The sequence below is a fragment of the Rhinatrema bivittatum genome, chromosome 2 (genome assembly GCF_901001135.1).
Source record: "Rhinatrema bivittatum chromosome 2, aRhiBiv1.1, whole genome shotgun sequence".
Lineage (NCBI taxonomy): Eukaryota > Metazoa > Chordata > Amphibia > Gymnophiona > Rhinatrematidae > Rhinatrema > Rhinatrema bivittatum.
In genome coordinates this window covers 169451810-169470925 of record NC_042616.1, presented here as the reverse complement: position 1 = coordinate 169470925, position 19116 = coordinate 169451810, and the positions used below count along the sequence as shown (strand labels likewise).

The window sequence follows — 19116 nt, the reverse complement described above, 5'->3', positions numbered from 1 at the left end:
GTAAGATATGATTGAATAATATCTCGCAACTGCTCAAGAAAAGTCTCATCTGACAAGAGGTCATCATTCAATTTCCAGTACAAATGGCCTTTATCATAGTCATGAAAATGTAAGATAAACCAAGTTAGGGCATGGTTTGATCATGTAATGGGCTCAATATCAACTGATAGCACTATTTATGATGCTTTTATCCAGAAATATGAGATCTGTTCGAGAATATGAATTATGTGGCAAGAAAATTAGGTGTAATTTCTAGACCTTGGAAAATGGGATCTCCAAGTATCTATAAGATTTTCTTGGGTAATGAGCCTTTTCAGCCCATGCCGGCCACCCCTAGAGTCTCCAGAGTACCCAGAGGAGTTGTCCAGCACTGGATTCACTGTGGCATTAAAGTCCCCCCACCAATAAGTGAAGATCCCACTGCTTTCTCCCTAAGTATATCACCTAACAATTGAAAGAAGGAGCCTTGTTGTGAGTTAGGGGCATATACTGAAACCAAAGTGTAGAACTCACTCCCCACTTTAATGACCAAAATAAGACACTGACCTCCTGGATCCTTATGGCAACTCTGAAGTTCAAAAATAAAATCCTTACGAATAAGGATTCCCACCCCAGTATACTTAGCATCTCTAGAACAGGTTGCCCAGAACTGGGTGGGAAAAACAGATGAATGCATTTACAGGCAGATTTTAAATGCCTGGTGAGCATAAATTCCGGCTCTTATGTGCGCCGGGCAAATTTTCCAAGAGGCCCAGCCACATGTGTAAAGGCCGGTACGCGCTCAAGTGCCTGGTCTCTTGGAAGGGGCGGGCCAGGACAGCGCCATTGTTCGCTGTCCCGGAGCGCGCAACTTACTTCAGCTTGGGAGATGAAGTTGCTCAAAGGTTAAAAAAAAAAATTGGATTTAGGGGTTGCGGGGGAAGGGGAAGGGGAAGGGAGGTTAGGGAAGTTCCCTCCCAGCCCGCTCCTTAATTGGAGTGAACTGGAAGGGAACTAGGGAAGGCCTGGATGCGTCTCTGCACGAAGTTTGCATTAATGTTCCACCCCTTGCGTGCGCTGCATGCACATGTGTGCATGGATCACAAAATCCAGCGCGCGCATGTTATAAAATCGGCGTGTCCATGTGTGTGCGCGCACCTTTCAAAATATACCCCTAAGTGTTCAAATCTAGCCTTTAAATGCGTTTCTTGAATCATGGCAACTGAAACCCATAGGCGATTCAAATCATTAAATAAAAGACTTGGAGGAGAGTTCTTGGAGGAGAAGTCCATTAACTGCTATTAATCAAGTTGACTTAGAGAATGGCCTCTGCTATTACTGGCATCAGTAGCATGGGATCTTCTTAGTGTTTGAGTACTTGCCAGGTTCTTGTAGCCTGTTTGGCCTCTGTTTGAAACAGGATGCTGGGCTTGATGAATCCTTGGTCTGACCAAGCATGGCAATTTCTTATGTTCTTATGACTTAAGTTTCCTTCTAGAGTTTAAAACCCTTGACATTCAAAGAAAGAATTTTAAAGGAAGCCATGTTAGCGTAAAAATTATAACTCTAAACTAAAATTAGAAGTCCCCCCGATGTTGTCATATGCTATTCCCAGAGTAATAAAAAACAAGATCAGTGAACCCAATATAAAAGGATACCAGAACCTCCATCTCCCCATACTTTGTACTGAAAAAGCCCTTTCCAAAAACACCGTAGCTTTCTTCCCCCTTTCCCCCCTAACCATACCCTAATGGATTTGCCACTAAATGTTCACAGACCCAGAGACATTCCTGGAGGAAAATCAAAGAAACCAGTCACCCCATCCATCGGGATAGATATAAAACAAAAGATCAAGCAAAAGGTTAGCAATCACTGCAAGAATGAACTTCAAACATGCCAAAAATCTCTGGTGAGAAAATACTTCCCAATTGGTCCCAAAAGAGAACTAGAGATGATAATTATTATATAAATAAAATGCACACCCAAAAATACTCAAGAGTCCTTCAAATTTCATCCTTTGAAGCCGCCGAATTTTTGGAGTTTCTCCTCAGTCTCCTACCAACCTTTCTTACTCACTGCCAGCGGCATGCGTCATCTCTCTGTGGTGCCGAGGCCTGAGACTGTGATGCTGGAGTAACTGCAGCAAGGCCAGAGTCGAGTAAGGCCACATTGGCTTCTGCAACTCTTTACTCGATGTGAGGTACCCTTAATTGAAAACTACAAGCCAAAGGGGTAAAGCCAGCAATATCTGACGTTTTCCTCGTGAAGTTGGGCAGTGACCGGCCTTAATTCCTGTCGTTTACACAAGGTAATCAGAGAGAGGTCAGCAAAAAAAACTGCCACATCAATTCCAAGTTTCTTGCTTGTGGGCAATATTATATATTCTCTCCTTAACTGCATAGCTGTGGAAGCAGACCACAATATTGCAGGGCTTATTTTCCACTCTCTTCCTCAAAGAGCAGCAAGCCAGCTCCAATTTAATATCAAGCTGTTGAGAACTGCCAGTGGAAGCAGAGATAGCCATGTAACCCATAAGGGTTAAAATAAAAAAAAGAAAAAGTTCTAAAAAGAGGTAAGGGGGAATAAAAAAGGGCAAGTTTAGGTGTGTCTGAATGAAGGTTCTGTATGGATGTGGCTGTCACAGGGTCACTGAGCTTGGGACGGCTGCTGTCAGCATTCCAAGTGTGAAAGTTAAACAGTGAGTGGGTGGGGAGCCTTGAAAGAGGAAGGTTGTGTGTAAGAAGTTCCTCTCTCTCAAAGGCATTTTTTTTGAGTTTTTTATGACAGTCTGAGAGTGTAAGGGGGTGAGTGTATGAATGAGAGTCTTAGTTAACTTAGAGAGCCCCGTGGGAGTTTGGCTCTAGCTTGTGATTGTGATAGGGACTCTTAAAAGGAAAAGAATTGTGTTGAAGTTTTGTTAGTTTTAAGCTGACAGTGGCTAGTTATTGTAGCAAGCCTCCTATCTGAACTGGTTGAACTTAACCCTGGCTGCTAGGAAGCCAGACCACTGTTAAGATGTTGTTACTGTCTGAATTTAAAAGGAATCATTTAGGAATCTAAGGATCCTATATTGATTTAAAAGGAATTTCTTTAGCCCTAAGAAACTTTTTCAAGAAGTTTGTTGGTTTTGAACTGACAATGGGCTAATTAATATCCTCTCTGAAGCAGGTTGAGCTTAAACCTGGCTGCTAGGAAGCCAGACCACTGTTAAGATGTTGTTACTGTCTGAATTTAAAAGGAATCATTTAGGAATCTAAGGATCCTATATTGATTTAAAAGGAATTTCTTTAGCCCTAAGAAACTTTTTCAAGAAGTTTGTTGGTTTTGAACTGACAATGGGCTAATTAATATCCTCTCTGAAGCAGGTTGAGCTTAAACCTGGCTGCTAGGAAAGTAGGACCTCTGTTAAGTTACTGTAACTGTCTGAAAGTAAGGGAATCATTTAGGAGTCTGAGGATTCTATATTTATTTTAAAAGGTATATCTTAAGCTTTAAGAAATATTGTGAAAGCTGAGGCACAAATAAAAAGAAAAAAAATCACTGTATTTATTTGCCTAAGTGCCTTTTCATTTTTACTTTCCAAAGAGGGTTAGTATCTGTATACTATGCTGATACATAAAGAACCCTTTCATCTATTTGAATTTTTTTTTTTAAGACTGTCTGGTTAAGGGTTTAGTTAGATGGATTATAATTATTCATTTATTTGCATTAGTTAGATAGTGTTAAAAAAAAAAAATAGAATAGTTTCTTTTAATTAGTTTTTTTTTTAGATAGGTAGTAGGTGCCTGAGGAACCTGCAGCGGAGAAAACTGGACTCTTTGAAAAGAAGAAGAAGTGCAACCTGAAAGAAAGGGCCCCACCGGTCTTCAATTGGTGAGCTCACTAAACCAAAGACAATATAAAAAAATTCTTTGTAGGAAAAGAAAAGGAAAAGGAGAATGGACCGAAAAGAATGTTAGAGGTTATGTGTAAAGACTGAGACATTTATGAAAATGAAAAGGAAGGATACATAATTGAAAGGATAGAGGAAGCAAATTTTGTTGTATTTATATTTTTCTGACTTATGCTGTTGAATCTGTTATATTTGAGATATCTTCAGAAAGTTATGTAACAAAGTTTTTTTTTATAAAGAGTTATTAGCTCTAACAAAACTATCAGTTTGAGTCTAAGTGGTTTTTTTTCCTATGAAATAATTCTTTATTCTTGTAAACCTTGTTGCCCTAAGCTAACAACCACCCCTTACATTAAACGGCCAGTTTAGCGACTACTCTAGCAGGGACTTGGGGTGTGAGTTGTTTCCCAGGGGGCGGGGTTTATAGTCAGAAGACTCTGGCAGATTAGCAGCACAACCGACTCACAGTTTTGATATTCCAGGGTCTCTGGTACGCCCCGCATATGCAGATTGCTGTGACGAGATCTATTCTCGAGGATGGATGAAAAGTCAGTTTGCAAAGTGTTGTAATCGTTACGTAGGCAGGATAAATCTTCAGCCTGGGAGTCCGCTCTCACCTCAGATTCATCCACCCGTCTCCCCAGTTCATAGATATCTTTTTTCATGTCCCCTAACAGGTCCATCATTTCTTGTTTGTAAGTTTTAATGTCTTGTCTCAATTCACACAACCACCCACAGAACTCCACATGCATTAGTGGTTCCGAGTCAGGCAGAGGCCCTCTACTATATGAGCTGCCTTCAACATCTGTGCCATCAGCCACAGCCATCTTGGCTGAGTCGGCCTTCTTGTTAGTGTCCAATTTTTGATAGGAGAACTGGTAGAAATCCACCGATTTTCGCTTGAGGGACATAAAAAGGCTACAATAAATAATTGAAGAAAGTTGGGAAAATGAATAATCGCAGATGCCTGAGATAATGTGACAGATTGTTCCCTCAATGGAGGAGCTCCCGATTAAGCAACCAACAGCTCTGATGAAATCATTTGCCCCCTTCTCTATCTTTATTTTTTCATAGGACTGGTAACCCCTATTTTTCTATTAAGGGGTCTTAAGTAATGTTGTCGTCACCACCAGTAATCAAGGATATATTCAATATTTATAAATTCCGCAGCCGGTCCCAATTCTGTGAATATTCTGGTTTCTTCTGCCTGGGCAATCTGCAACATAGCTGGAAACAGCCGAAACCTGAGCCTTATTTTGCACACATTTTTCTGATGACAGTAAACCTTTGCTTGCTTTTTAAGTGTTCTTTAAAATATGCACACTGTGGAACATTTTATACACTTGACCATGTCAGTCTGTGTTCTTTTCAACTTCCATGCATTACTTTTCTGTCAATGAAAAGGTCTGTGTGAAAATTGGGGGAAAAAAAGGCCAAAGATATTGTAAAGAATGCCTAATTAATGGAGAGTTTACTTGAGGAATGCAATTTCCTGTAACCCTTTCTCTGATGTAGCTGTGATTGCACCCACATCAAACTTCTGGATACTGGGAGACACCACAGCCTGAACACTGTGGAGGGCCTGCCAAAGCCCCAGAGAGATTTGGCAGTGACCTATCTTGGGTACAGTGGCTAAAGAAGCTTTGCACAGCCCTTTGATAGTTTTTTGCTACACTAGCTCCATGAGCTTTTGATTTATGCCAGTTATGACAGCGCCGGATGTTTCCTGTCCTAGGACCTGTAGGAGCATTTTTCTTGGGGCATACCCATGGCATGAAGAGGGCCCCTATCCTCTCCTGACAGCCCAGATCCACTCCACTTTGCACAAAGGCTGTAGCAAAAGTGAGTGAGGGAAGCCAGTAGGAAATATTGACTCTGGAAAGGCAGCGATAGCTATTTATCTAGACAGTGCCTCCGCATTTCATTTACTCAGGCATTATATATTGCTGAGCAGATTGAAGGATCTAGGTGTAGCTGGTTAAATCCTTTTATGGTTTGAATCTTATTTAATGAATCGTGTGTGAGTTAAAAAAAAGACAATCAGGAATCTAACTGCTACATAATGCCAAGTGGTGTTTCTCAGGGTTCTACCCTATCTTCCACATTATTCAATTTTTATATCTCTGTTATGTGCAGTAACTGAGGTTTTTTTTTAATGCTTATGTTAAATTTTATGCTGATGACATTCAGCTTTACTTTCCAGGGGACAATAAATTTACTGTAACTAAAAATGTAAATCTTTGAAACTAAAGGCAAGAAGATTTACAACAGTGAAATACAGTAACTGACTTTACTTATTCCAATGAAACCCCTCCTGTAGCCAATAATAGCAAATAACTGTTACACTTATCGGTATCTATAGTACAGTTATCCAGTATATAGCATGATGGATTGTCCATCCTGTGGTTAAGTAATGGAGTAGAGCCTCGAAATAAATTCACTTGATTAAGCAAAGACATATGACTCCAACCTAAGGGGTAGATTTTCAAACCGCGCGAATTGGCGTACTTTTGCTGGCGCATCAGGCGAAAGCAAAAGTACGCGGGATTTTAGTAGATACGCGCGTAGCCGCGCGTATCCGCTAAAATCCTGGATCGGCGCGCGCAAGGCTATCGATTCTGTATAGCCGGTGCGCGCCGAGCCGCGCAGCCTACCCCCATTCCCTCCCCTCACCTTCCCCTCCCTTCCCCTATCTAACCCACCCGCCCGGCCCTGTCTAAACCCCCCCCTTACCTTTGTCGGGGGATTTACGCCTCCCGGAGAGAGACGTAAATCCCCGCACGCCAGCGGGCCGCTAGCACGCCGGGACGCAACCTGGGGGCGGGTACGGAGGGCGTGGCCACGCCCCCAGACCGCCCCGGGCCGTAACCATGCCCCCGGACCCGCCCCCAAAACACTGCCGACACGCCCCCAAAACACCTCGCCGACCGGGCCCGCCCCCGACACGCCCCCCTCGCCAAACCCCGGGACTTACGCGAGTCCCGGGGTCTGCGCGCGCCGGTAGGCCTATTGAACATAGGCGCACCGGCGAGCAGGGCTCTTAAAATCCACCCCTAAGTGATTATAGGACTGTTACAACTTGCCTTCTGAATCCTTCTCCGCTCTAACTAGAACATCAGTGGAGAAGTGGGCTCCTGAATAGTCCGGAGCCTACAAAGATTGGTGAGGGATATAATAGTAGAAATGTAATGGTGAGATTAGGAGATTGCAGTGGAGAAGATAGAAATGCTGGATTAAGAGTTAGATCCCTCACACTTCAAAAATGGTCCCCAAATTTTTCTGGAACAAAGGCTTTTGACTGTGTCTAGCAGCAGTAATGGAAGCCATGCAGTGGTAAAATCTCACTCTTTGTGTTACCACACATATGGGTGGTACCTCAAGGCGTTTCCAATAATGTGCAAGTTCACATCTAGCAGCTACAAACACTTGTTGGCAGAATCGTTGTTCATATTTATCTAAAGACGGGAAAGGCACATTTTCTGTCTTTTACCCAGTTTGTAATCCACGAAAGGACATCGCCTCCTATCCCATGACTTTTTACTTTTCTTAGAAGCCTCTCATGTGGGACTTTGTCAGTCGCCTTCTGAAAATCTAAGTAGACTACCTCTACTAGTCCATCTTTATCCATGTTCATTAACCCCTTCAAAAGAATGAAGCAGATTTGTGAGGCAGGACTTACCTTGGGTAAATCCATGTTGTGTTCCATTAAACCATGCCTTTCTATATGCTCTGTGAGAGTTTGATCTTTAGAAGAGTTTCCACTATTTTTCCTGGCACTGAAGTCAGGCTAACTGGTCTATAGTTTCCCGGATCAACCCTGGAGCCTTTTTAAAATATTGGGATTAGATTAGCCACCTGCCAATCTTCAGGTACAATGGATGATTTTAATGATATATTTCAAATTTTAACTTTATTTAACACTTGCAACACAAACATAAGTAGACTGCCTAAATTCTTCTAGCATATCTTATGATATGAATTAGCCTCTGTGAGATAGCCGAGCAAATCTTCACAGGCTGGAGACAGAAACCATGCTGACTCCAGCCTTTCTTCATGCATTTTCACTTTATTCAACATTTACAACTTAAAGACTGCCTATCTTCTTCTAGCAGTGTACTGACAAAATACGTTTGTTAGAATTGTATATAGGAGATCTTTCCTGGAGACTCGGGACCTCCTGATTGCAGCTGGGCTCATATTCTTATTCTGTCCCCCGCAGGATCCCACCCACAGAGCTTTCTCGCTCTATGGGATTTAAGGTGGACCAGGCTAAATACCTGGTCCAAAACAGGTAAAGGAGGGAAAATAGGGCCACTCTTTCACAGCCTCCTTCTGATTTAAGAACACAACAAATCTAAGGCACAATGCAAATAAAAAAAATAAAGCAAGAGGTAAAACAGACTGTGCTCTTAGCCTTGTACTGCCTCAATGGCCTGCAATTTCTATTAAGTGGTAACTTGGACATATGGCTTGCTGTATTTAAGAATGTCTTTTCACTGTGCTCGAGGAAGAAGCTGAATTAAAGTGGAAACAAACCGCAGTAAAAGTATTTTAACAAATACCTGATAGCTGAGTTCATGGTTCTTAAATCTTGTGTAATAGTGCATAAACCTGTCAAGTTCTTGAAATCGCTTGTGTTTCTTCTCAGCCTAGAAAAATAATTTGTCAAGAATATGACTGAACATTTGCAATTTATAGAAATCACAATCTTTGTACAATTTGTTAAAAGAAAACCAACAAGATAGTTGGATAGTGATGATACCTTTAGTAGGCTAACAAACATTTTAAGATTCAACATCCCAGGACTGGTCAAGTCCCCTTCCTCAGACAATGTACTGTATGTGAAGCTAAAGTTTCTTGTACACGGAAAAAAAGAACATGCAAACACAAGGCATGGACCAACCAATTTTAATTCATTTATATATTATAGTGATTAATAAACAATATGAAGGTGCTAATGTGCTGAACAGCAAAAGATACTACTGAGGTACTGGGTCATAACTATAGAAGACTATCGTCAAAATAGTAGTAAATTGTTCACTGTAAAATAAAAGGTGTCCAGCTTGGAAACTAAAAAGCCAATACCTGGAAGACTTTTTTTTTTTTTTTTTAAGATGGGTAATGGAGAAAGCAGAGTTGCTTACCTGTAACAGGTGTTCTCCCAGGACAGCAGTAGTCCTCACATGTGGGTGACGTCAGCAGATGGAGCCCTATCACGAAAAACTTTTCTGTCAAAGTTTCTAGAACTTTTGACTGGCACACTGAGCAAGCCATAATCCCTGTAGCCACAGGGGTCTCCCTTCAGTCTTGTTTGTAGCAATAGGTGCAAGTGAAAAAAAATAAAATAATAAAACAGTTTTGGACCCAACTCTGCGGGGTGGTGGGTGGGTTTCGTGAGGATTACATCTTGCTGTCCTGGGAGAACACCTGTTACAGGTAAGCAATTCTGCTTTCTCCCAGGACAAGCAGGATGGTAGTCCTCACATGTGGGTGATTAGCAAGCTACAGGCTGACTCATATTTGTTTTGGATCAATAGTGTACAACTTGTGCAACAGGCACAACAACTGTTGGTAAAAATGAGGCAGCCTGAAAATCACAGCAGGTGGATGTGGAAGGAGTTGGGATTATACTGGAAATAAGTTCTTCAAGACGGATTGGCCAAAGGCAGAGTCTTGACGTCCTTCCTTGTCCAGGCAGTAAGGTGCTGCAAAGGTGTGGAGAGATCTCCATGTTGCAGCTTTACAAATCTCAGCAATCGGTACTGAACGATAGAGTGCTACTGAGGTTGCCATTGCTCTTACTGAGTGCGCCTTCACTCATCCCTGGAGAGGAAGGCCTGCTTTCTCATAGCAGAATTCGATACAGTCTGCTAGCCATTTGGAGAGAGTTTGTTTGCCCACTGCAACTCCTGGTTTGTTCTTGTCAAAAGAAACAGAGTTGGGTGGATTTCCTATGGGCTGCAGTGCGGTCTAGGTAAAACACAAGTGCATGTTTACAGTCCAAGGTGTGTAAAACTCTCTCACCCTGGTGAGAGTGAGGCCTTGGGGAAAAGGTGGGCAAGACTATAGACTGATTCAAGTGGAAGTCAGTAACCACCTTGGGAAAGAATTTTGGGTGAGTACACAGGACCATTCAGTATGTGACAAGTGCTTGTAACTCACTAACCCTTCGAGCAGATGTAATGGCTACTAGGAAGAGAACTTTCATGTAAGAAATTAAACATCGCAGGAGTGTAAAGGCTCAAACGGGGAGCCACGAGCCTTGTAAGCACCACAGTGACTGGTGGCCGTAGAGGGAGCGTAAGCTGTATTAGGCCCCTCATGAACCGACTCACAAGAGGTTGTGCTGTTATCGGGGCATCTCCTCCTCCCTTGTGGTACGCTGAGATGGCACTGAGGTGTACTCGTACCGAGGAAGTCTGGAGACCAGAGTCTGAAAGGTACCAGAGATAGTCTAATAGAGATGGAGTGAGGCAGGAAAAAGGGTCTATACCTTTTTGCGTGAACCATATGGTAAATCTATTCCACCTAGAACGATAGGATTTTCGTGTGGAAGGCTTTCGTTAAGCTACAAGCACTTGAGAAACATCAGTTGAAAGGTTGAGCGGTTGGAGAATCAAGCTTTCAACATCCAGGCTGTGAGGGACAGGGTCTGAAGGTTCGGATGGCGTAATTTGCCTTGGTTCTGAGTTATGAGAGTGGGCACTGTACCTAGGCGAATGGGTTCTCTGATCGAGAGGTCGAGAAGCATGGGAAACCATAATTGTCGAGGCCAATACGGGACTATGAGTATCATGGACCCTTTGTCCTGTTGTAGTTTCACGAGAGTTTTGGCTATTAGCGGTATCGGGGGTTACGCGTATAGGAGACCTATGTTCCAGGTGCGAGCGAAGGCGTCCATGGGTAACTTGCTTTTGGGCTGTGTAGGGAGCAGAATCTGTCCACTTTGTGATTCAGTTCGGATGCAAAGAGGTCTATTGTTGGTTGCCCCCAGCGTTGGAAGATTCTGGTCGTTACCACAGGATCCAGAGACCACTCGTGGGGATGGAACTGTCGACTGAGGCGATCTGCTACTATGTTTTGTATGCCTGCAAGATAAGTTGCCCGGAGATGCATGGAGTGTGCAAGAGCCCAGGCCCAGATCTGCGCGGCTTCTTGGCAGAGGAGATAAGAGCCTGTTCCTCCTTGTTTGTTCAAGTACCACATTGCAACTGTGATGTCTGTTTGTATGAGAAACGTCTTGTGTGAAAGGCAGTCCTTGAATGCATAGTGAACATAACGTATGTCTCAAAGCTGTAGGAAGTTGATTTGATACTTTGCTTCGAGTTGTGTCTAAGTACCTTGAGTCTGAAGGTTGTTCACATGAGCTCCCCAACCCAAGTTGGATGCTTCTGTGGTTAAAGTTACTTGTGGAACTGATTGTTGGAAATGAAGACCTGTTAGCAAGTTGGCTTTGTTTGTCCACCAGAGAAGTGATAGACGTAGCTGGTGGGTTACATGAATCTGGGATGAGAGAGGTTGAGTGGCTTGGAGCCACTGAGATTTTAAAGTCCATTGAGTTATTTTCATGGCTAGCCTGGCCATAGGAGTGACGTGGACCGTGGAAGCCATGTGGCCCAGCAACATGAGGAATTGATGGGCTGAGGCTGTTTCTTTTGTGCGCAGAGACCCAGCTAGTCTGAAGAGTGTGTCTGCACAGTCTTTCGGTAGGAAGGCTTTTGCGACTGTAGTGTCGAAATCTGCTCCGATGAACGTAAGGAGGTGAGATTTTTGGTATTTGATAAGAAATCCCAACAAGTGTAGCAGATTGATAGTGAGCTTGAGAGCTCCTTGCTTGGAATGGCTGTTGATTAGCCAGTCGTCCAGGTAAGGAAACACGTTTATGCTGTTTTTGCATACATGGGCTGCAGCCACTGCTAGGCACTTTGTAAATATTGTTGGTAACTGTTTGATTCAAATTTCCTGCCATCCCCTGTCATTGATGCAGAGAGTAATGTTGGAGTTGCATCAAAGGTGAGCATAAGGCTTAAAGGTTAAGGGTAGTAACCACTGCATCAAGCAAGTTACCCCGATGCTTGGTTACCCAGACTGCACATAACAATGCCTTGTTAGATGCTGTCTGAATGTAAAACCTGTTTTCCACTTTTCCCCCTGCCGTAGAAGCAGAGAGCAGCACTGTAGATGTATTCAAAGTGATATATCAGGCTTAATTGGTTTAGGGTAGTAACCGCCGTAATAAGCAAGCTACCCCTACTCTTATTTGTTTACCCAGATTGTGAAGTTCAGTCCTTGTTGGTAGTTGTCTGAATGCAAATCCTGTTTTCCACATTTCCCCCTGCCGTAGAAGCAGAGAGCGACTCTGTATATGCATTCAAAGTGATATCAGGCTTAACTGGTTTAGGGTAGAAACCGCCATAATAAGCTACTTTGTTTACCCAGATTGTGAAATTCAGTCCTGACCTCCAGACCTCCTTAAAGCAGGGCCGGTGCAGGCATATTTGACACCCTAGGTCAGGGGTGGGCAATTCCGGTCCTCGAGGGCTGCAAACCAGTCGGGTTTTCAGGATATCCTTAATTAATATGCATGAGAGAGACCTGCATACACACTGCCTCAGTTGTATGCAAATCTTTTTCATGCATATTCATTACGGGTATCCTGAAATCCTGACTGGTTTGCAGCCCTCGAGGACCGGACTTGCCCACCCCTGCCCTAGGTGAACCTTTGGCCATTCATCCCCCCTCCCCCAACTTAACTACTGGTGGCAGAGGCTCCAGCAGAGCACTCCCTTCTTTGATGGTATTGGCTGTGGTAGAGCACCCCCTCTAGACATTACACTGGAAAGATTTTGCCACCCCCAAATTCTTGGTGCTCTAGGCAACCATCTAATTTGTCTAATGGAAGCACTGGCCCTACCTTAAAGGATAGGGTCACACTATCTAACCCAGTCCATCTTAAGAGAGACTCAAGATGGGAAACTAGGTCAGGGGTTGGTTCCCTGGAGAGGGAAATAAAACCCTAGCCTAAGGAAGAGCATTAGGCCCAGACTGGTAGGAGGAAGGTGAATATGTTTGACCCTGTATGTGTGAGTGCAACTGACTTTTTGTTATATAAACTGCTCAAATAAGCTGATGCTGTACACTTTTTGGTTGTGCAAATAAATAAAAGTTGTTTTGTTGAAAGCTGAAGTCAGGCTGTTCCTGCCCTCCAGCTAAGGTTGTCATCTTTCAACCGTCAAATTCCTGAACACTTGGAGCGGTTGTTTAATATCTTCACTGATGGGGTTTTCACATGTGCAACTTTTGTTACCACTCTTCAACATTATAAAAACACCGAAACATAGAAAACATAGGACCATCTAAGTCTGTCCAGTTTAGTTCCAGCTACAGTGCCATAGTCTTCATCGGGCTTTCTCCTCACTTCTTTGCAATTAATGATCCTCAGTACTTGTGTGCATTTTTAATTATTACTTTTGCCACCAGTTGAAGATTGGTTCGATGCATTACTCTTTTTTTGTGAAAAGATATTTTCTGTTGTTACTCCTGAGTTGGTGCCTCATACCATGACCACTAGTTTTTGAACTTCTTTACTCCGAAAAAAGATTGCTTTTACCAGCCCAAGGGCCAAGCTACTGTTTTGTAAAATTGTTAGGCCTCTGAGTAAATCATGGACTGAAGTCTGTGCATGTGACACAAAATAAATGTGTACAACACATACTAAATATAGATTAGTTAGCAAAATACTGTATTGTAAACTTGCAGGGGAGAATTAGATGCTCTCTGAAGGGTTAAAATCAGAGTATTTCCAAACATTTTAGCCCTCCCTCTTTTTTCTGTACAATATCAAAAAATATGTACAGTTCAGAAAAAAAAAATAGGACAGATGGCAAGCCTATCACCAGATCCTCCTGGTCACTGAAGCCCAAGATTGCACATCTGGCTGTCACACAGGCAGAGATAGATAAGAATGCACCCAAACTTAATTAGCAGAAGCTTCCTGACAACAAAAAGAATATATTTCATAATAACAGATATGTTTTATTACCACACTTTATTCCTTATGGCAATTTAGTAGCCTCAGTCTTTCCTGTCTATTCTTCCTGCTGTTTCAGAGCACAGCGGCAACTGTGTGAATCCTAATATAAAACTTATCATTCATAGAGACTACAAAAAAGTTAAAAAAACAAAAAAAAAACCCACTAAAAAAATTAAAACATTTACATATTGATCAGCAAAAGGTACTTATCCTCAGTCAGATTTTCCTCTTTGTTGTTTAAAATAGGGTTTGCATTTTTAATTATTTTCCTTTGTAATTATTCTGGTATGAGCAATGGAGCTAACAGTCTCACTAAACTACATAAGTTCCAATTCTTCATTGGATTCTATCAGGGGGATGTTCTGCAACATCAGCAGTCCACTGTCAGTTAGTGTCCCTTTCAAACTTGATTGGATGGCAAGGATATTCTGCCTATGGAGTCAATCCAGTACCATACCTTATTTGGTTGAAAAACTTGCATCTGCAGTTAGCTGTCCAGACATCTTCCTGCAATGTGCTGAGCTCTGTGAAAGGTTCAGCTTGTGAGCACCTACTGATATAAAACATGCTAAATTCAAGCTCATCTAAGCTTATTCTTTTCCCCGACCTGTGACTTCTGCTTAGAGAGCAAAAGGTTGTAGCTAGCGAAAAATACTGTCTTTTGTATTTTTAAATTTTATTTAAAAAGTAGCTAAAATATTTAAGATGGACCGCTAATGACCATTAATATTATTATCCAACATGAGAAAGTATTCTGGATAGTAGCTATTCAGAATACAGCTGGGACACCATGATCTTAATTCTTAGTGAATTTATATTTTCTTGCTCTGAATTAGAGCATTTTTGGGCTCTGATTTTTCATTGGATCAACAAACGTTTAAATACATAGAAGTGTACTGTACTGACCCTTTCAAGAATTTCTAGGTCTCTTGTTCAGTCTGGAACTGTATGTACTAACAATGCCACAACTTGACAGCTCAGCACTTCATACTGGGGTACATTTTAAAAAACAGCGCACGCGCGCGAACAAAAGTACACTGGATTTTATAAGATACGCGTGTAGCCGCGCGTATCTTATAAAATCCGGGGTCGGCGCGCGCAAGGGGGTGCACATTTGTGCAACCTGCGTGCGCCGAGCCCGGCACGCGCAGCCTCGGAGGAAACTTTCCTTCCGCCTCCCCTCACCTTCCCCTCCCAAACCCCCCCCTACCTTTGTTGGCAGATTTACGCCTGCCAGAGGCAGGCGTAAATCTGCGCGCACCAGCGGGCTGCTGGCGCGCCATCACCCGACCCAGGAGCTGGTCCGGAGGCCTCGACCACGCTCCCGGGCCGGCGACATGCCTCCCGCCCCGAAATTCACGCCGCCCACCCGACACGCCCCCTTTGCAAAGCCCCAGGACTTATGTGCGTCCCGGGGCTTGTGTGCGCCGCCGAGCCTATGCAAAATAGGCTTGGCGCACGCGCAGGGGCCTTTTAAGAGGGTTACGCGCATAACTTGTGCGTGTAACCCTTTTAAAATCTGGCCCACTATTTTCTTCCACAACATATAAATTAAATGCAGATGACCTATTTCAGCTATCTCCAACCAACACTCTTTTGCCCTATATAAGGAAATTCAGCTTCACTTTTGATATATTGCTTAAGGAAGTGGTCTTCATCCTGAAACCTTGCAGCTTAAAATATTTCTCAGCTTAATAATAGTATCACCTCTACCCAATTTCTTTACTGATTTACATTTTAATCAAATTTATTTTTAGCAAGCCGATTTTTGTTCCCTTTTTGGAAATTGTTTCTTTAAAAAAAAAAAAGTTTCCATGTCTAAACTAGAGAACCAATATTCCAAATCAGGGGTCAGGAACCTGTGGCTCACGAGCCAGATGTGGCTCTTTTGATGGCTGCATCTGGCTCGCAGACAAATCTACCTTATAAGTGGGCTCTGAACGACGGCCCGCAAATGCGCAGTAGAGAGCAGCTCTACCGCACATGCGCAGGCGAGCAAGTCGGTCAGAGCAGAGCGTGCCTGAAAAAAAAGAATGGCACTGGGAGGAGCAGTAGCGGCGAGGAGAGGCGGTGAGGAGCAGTAGCGGCAGCGCGCGCGAGGGAGGGACACCCCCCCCGAGATCTTCCGTCTGCGCCATCCGAGGGAAGGGGTTGTGGATGAGCTGAAAGGGGAGGGAATTGAGAGAGGGGGAGTGACAGAGGAGGGGGGAGGGAGGAGAGAGTGACTGAGGGGAGGGGGGAGAGAGTGAGGTAGGGAGGAGAGAGTGACTGAGGAGAGGGGGGAGTGACTGAGGAGAGGGGGGGGGAGTGAGAGAGTGGGAAGGAGAACGAGTGGGAAGGAAATGGACCGAAATGTGTAATGTACACGGGTCGTTGTGAGGTCAGGAAGTAAACTTCCCTCCTTTTAATCAAGTAGTCAGCTAGCTAATTGCAGAAACCCTTTTATCGAAGAAGATGGCTAAAAGAAAAAAAGATGAGAAGTATCGTACCTTTCAGCAGGAATGGACAGAGGAATTTGCCTTTGTGGAGAGAGCAGGTTCTGCAGTGTGCCTAATATGCAATGATAAAATTGCATTGATGAAACGGTCAAATATAAAGCGGCACTTCGACACACGCCATACTACATTTGCATCCTGCGGGGGACAGCAGGAAGAAAGCATGTCAAGAGCTACTGTGCAGAGTGCAAGCTAGTCAGCAGCAACTCCGTGTTTGGACCCAACAAGGTGACTGGAATTCGGCTAGCTTTGCTGGTGCTTTAGCAATTGTGAGAAACGGAAAGCCATTCACAGATGGGGAGTATGCCAAAACATTCATGCTTGATGTTGCCAATGAACTTTTTGACGACTTTTCGGATAAAGACAAGATAATCAAACGAATAAAAGACATGCCTCTGTCGGCAAGAACTGTTCATGATCGTACCATCATGATGGCAAATCAAATTGAGGCAACACAAGTGAAGGACATAAATGCAGCACCATTCTTTTCTCTTGCTTTGGATGAGTCAACAGACGTAAGCCATTTATCCCAGTTCAGCATGATTGCAAGGTATGCTGTCGGTGACACACTACGTGAGGAAAGTCTTACTGTTTTGCCTATGAAAGGGACAACAAGAGGGGAGGATTTATTCAAGTCTTTCACTGAGCTCGCTAAAGAAAAAAATCTACAGGTGGATAAACTTATTTCGGTGTGTACTGATGGTGCTCCGTGCATGGTGGGGAAAAACAGAGGATTCGTAGTGCTTCTTCGTGAACATGAAAAGAGACCCATCCTAAGTTTTCACTGCATCCTACATCAGGAGGTGCTTTGTGCTCAGATGTGTGGTGAGCAGCTTGGTGAGGTGATGTCGCTGGTCATTCGGGTGGTCAACTTTATTGTTGCCCGAGCTTTAAATGATCGCCAGTTTAAAACACTGCTGGATGAAGTTGGGAATAATTATCCTGGTCTGCTTCTGCACAGCAATGTGCGTTGGTTGTCAAGAGGGAAGGTGCTCAGCCGTTTCGCAGCTTGTCTGAGCGAAATACGGATTTTTCTTGAAATGAAAAATGTCGAGCATCCTGAGTTAGCTAAAACTGAGTGGCTCCTGAAGTTCTACTATCTCGTGGACATGACTGAACATCTGAACCAGCTCAATGTGAAAATGCAAGGTGTTGGAAATACAGTCTTATCCCTTCAACAAGCAGTGTTTGCATTTGAAAACAAGCTAGAACTCTTCATCGCCGACATTGAAACAGGTTGTTTACTACACTTTGAAAAACTGGGAGAGTTTAAAGATGCATGCACAGCAAGTGACCCTGCTCAACATCTTGATGTTCAGCAGCTAGCGGGCTTCACATCTGATCTCCTGCAGTCATTCAAAGCGCGCTTTGGAGAATTTCTTGAGTGCACTCGTCTTTTTAAGTTCATCACCCATCCACACAAGTGTGCAGTGGACAGCGCCGACCTGAGTTACATCCTCGGTGTCTCAGTCAGAGATTTTGAGCTACATGCTGCTGACCTGAAGGCCTCAGACATGTGGGTGAATAAGTTCAAGTCACTGAATGAAGATTTGGAAAAACTTGCACAACAGCAAGCAGAGTTGGCGAGCAAACACAAGTGGGGAGAAATGAAAAAACTTCAACCCGCGGACCAGCTGATTGTCAAAACTTGGAACGCGCTTCCCATCACATACCACACACTACAGCGTGTGAGTATTGCTGAACTGACAATGTTTGGCTCTACGTATGCATGCGAGCAGTCTTTCTCGCATCTAAAGAACATTAAGACCAACCTACGATCACGTTTAATGGATGGAAGTCTCAACGTCTGCATGAAGCTTAACCTCACCATGTATCAACCAGACTACAAAGCCATCAGCAAAACCATGCAGCACCAGAAGTCACATTAATGGTAAGAAGTACTTTATTCATCATTGGTTAGCAACAGCATAACAACGTTATTAAAAAGAATTCAGAGACTTATTGTACTTTAAAAGTGTTGGTCTTACATAAAATGCACACATTTACTTGTATTTAGTTTTAAACATATTGTATGGCTCTCACGGAATTACATTTTAAAATATGTGGCGTTCATGGCTCTCAGACAGAAAGGTTCCTGACCCCTGTTCTAAATAAATAAGTTAGCACATAGAAATCAGTAAAGTAATAGTTTTCTTAACTGTTTAACTCCAAAAGCATGTAAGCATAGAAACCACTTACTTTAGCAGAACAGATACTTTTTCCTTTTTTGGGATCTCAAAACTAGTAACAAAAGAAATTTCCCTAAGTAAATTTTCAGGACTGGCATCACATTTATTTCCTTTCACCCTTTCTGCTTGTTGTATTTATATCTCTCCTCTCCCAAACCTAAGACTTCTACTTCAAAGTGTGAAACGTCAAATTCTGTTGACTACATGCACATATATGTACAGTCTATACCTAGCCATGATGTGTTTAGTAAATTTTATGATGAATAAACTGTATTTAAATCAATAACAGCACTTAGCTGGTTTTGATATATTATGTTTATCATAAAACTCTCAACCTACACATATTAATTACCATGCACACACTGCAGTGGATATGGCGAGGTAAAAAATCAATAACATGTCTTTGCCTCCCCTGCCTTGGTTCTTTCCATACATATTTTTATTCACAGGAAAGGTACCTGGACTCCTCCCTTAGGTGTTCCCCCATTTACAAATGATCTGACATTTCAAATCCTAGAGGGCTAACCA

General features: G+C 43.0%; 1 protein-coding gene across 1 annotated transcript in view; it reads right to left on the bottom strand.

Annotated features, from left to right (window-relative positions):
- Nucleotides 1-19116, bottom strand: part of ANKIB1 (ankyrin repeat and IBR domain containing 1) — a 493668-nt gene that overhangs the window by 67038 nt on the left and 407514 nt on the right. The window contains exon 13 of the mRNA XM_029588858.1: nucleotides 8434-8520. Within this exon, the coding sequence (XP_029444718.1) occupies nucleotides 8434-8520 (87 nt within the window). The remainder of the gene's footprint in view (nucleotides 1-8433; nucleotides 8521-19116) is intronic.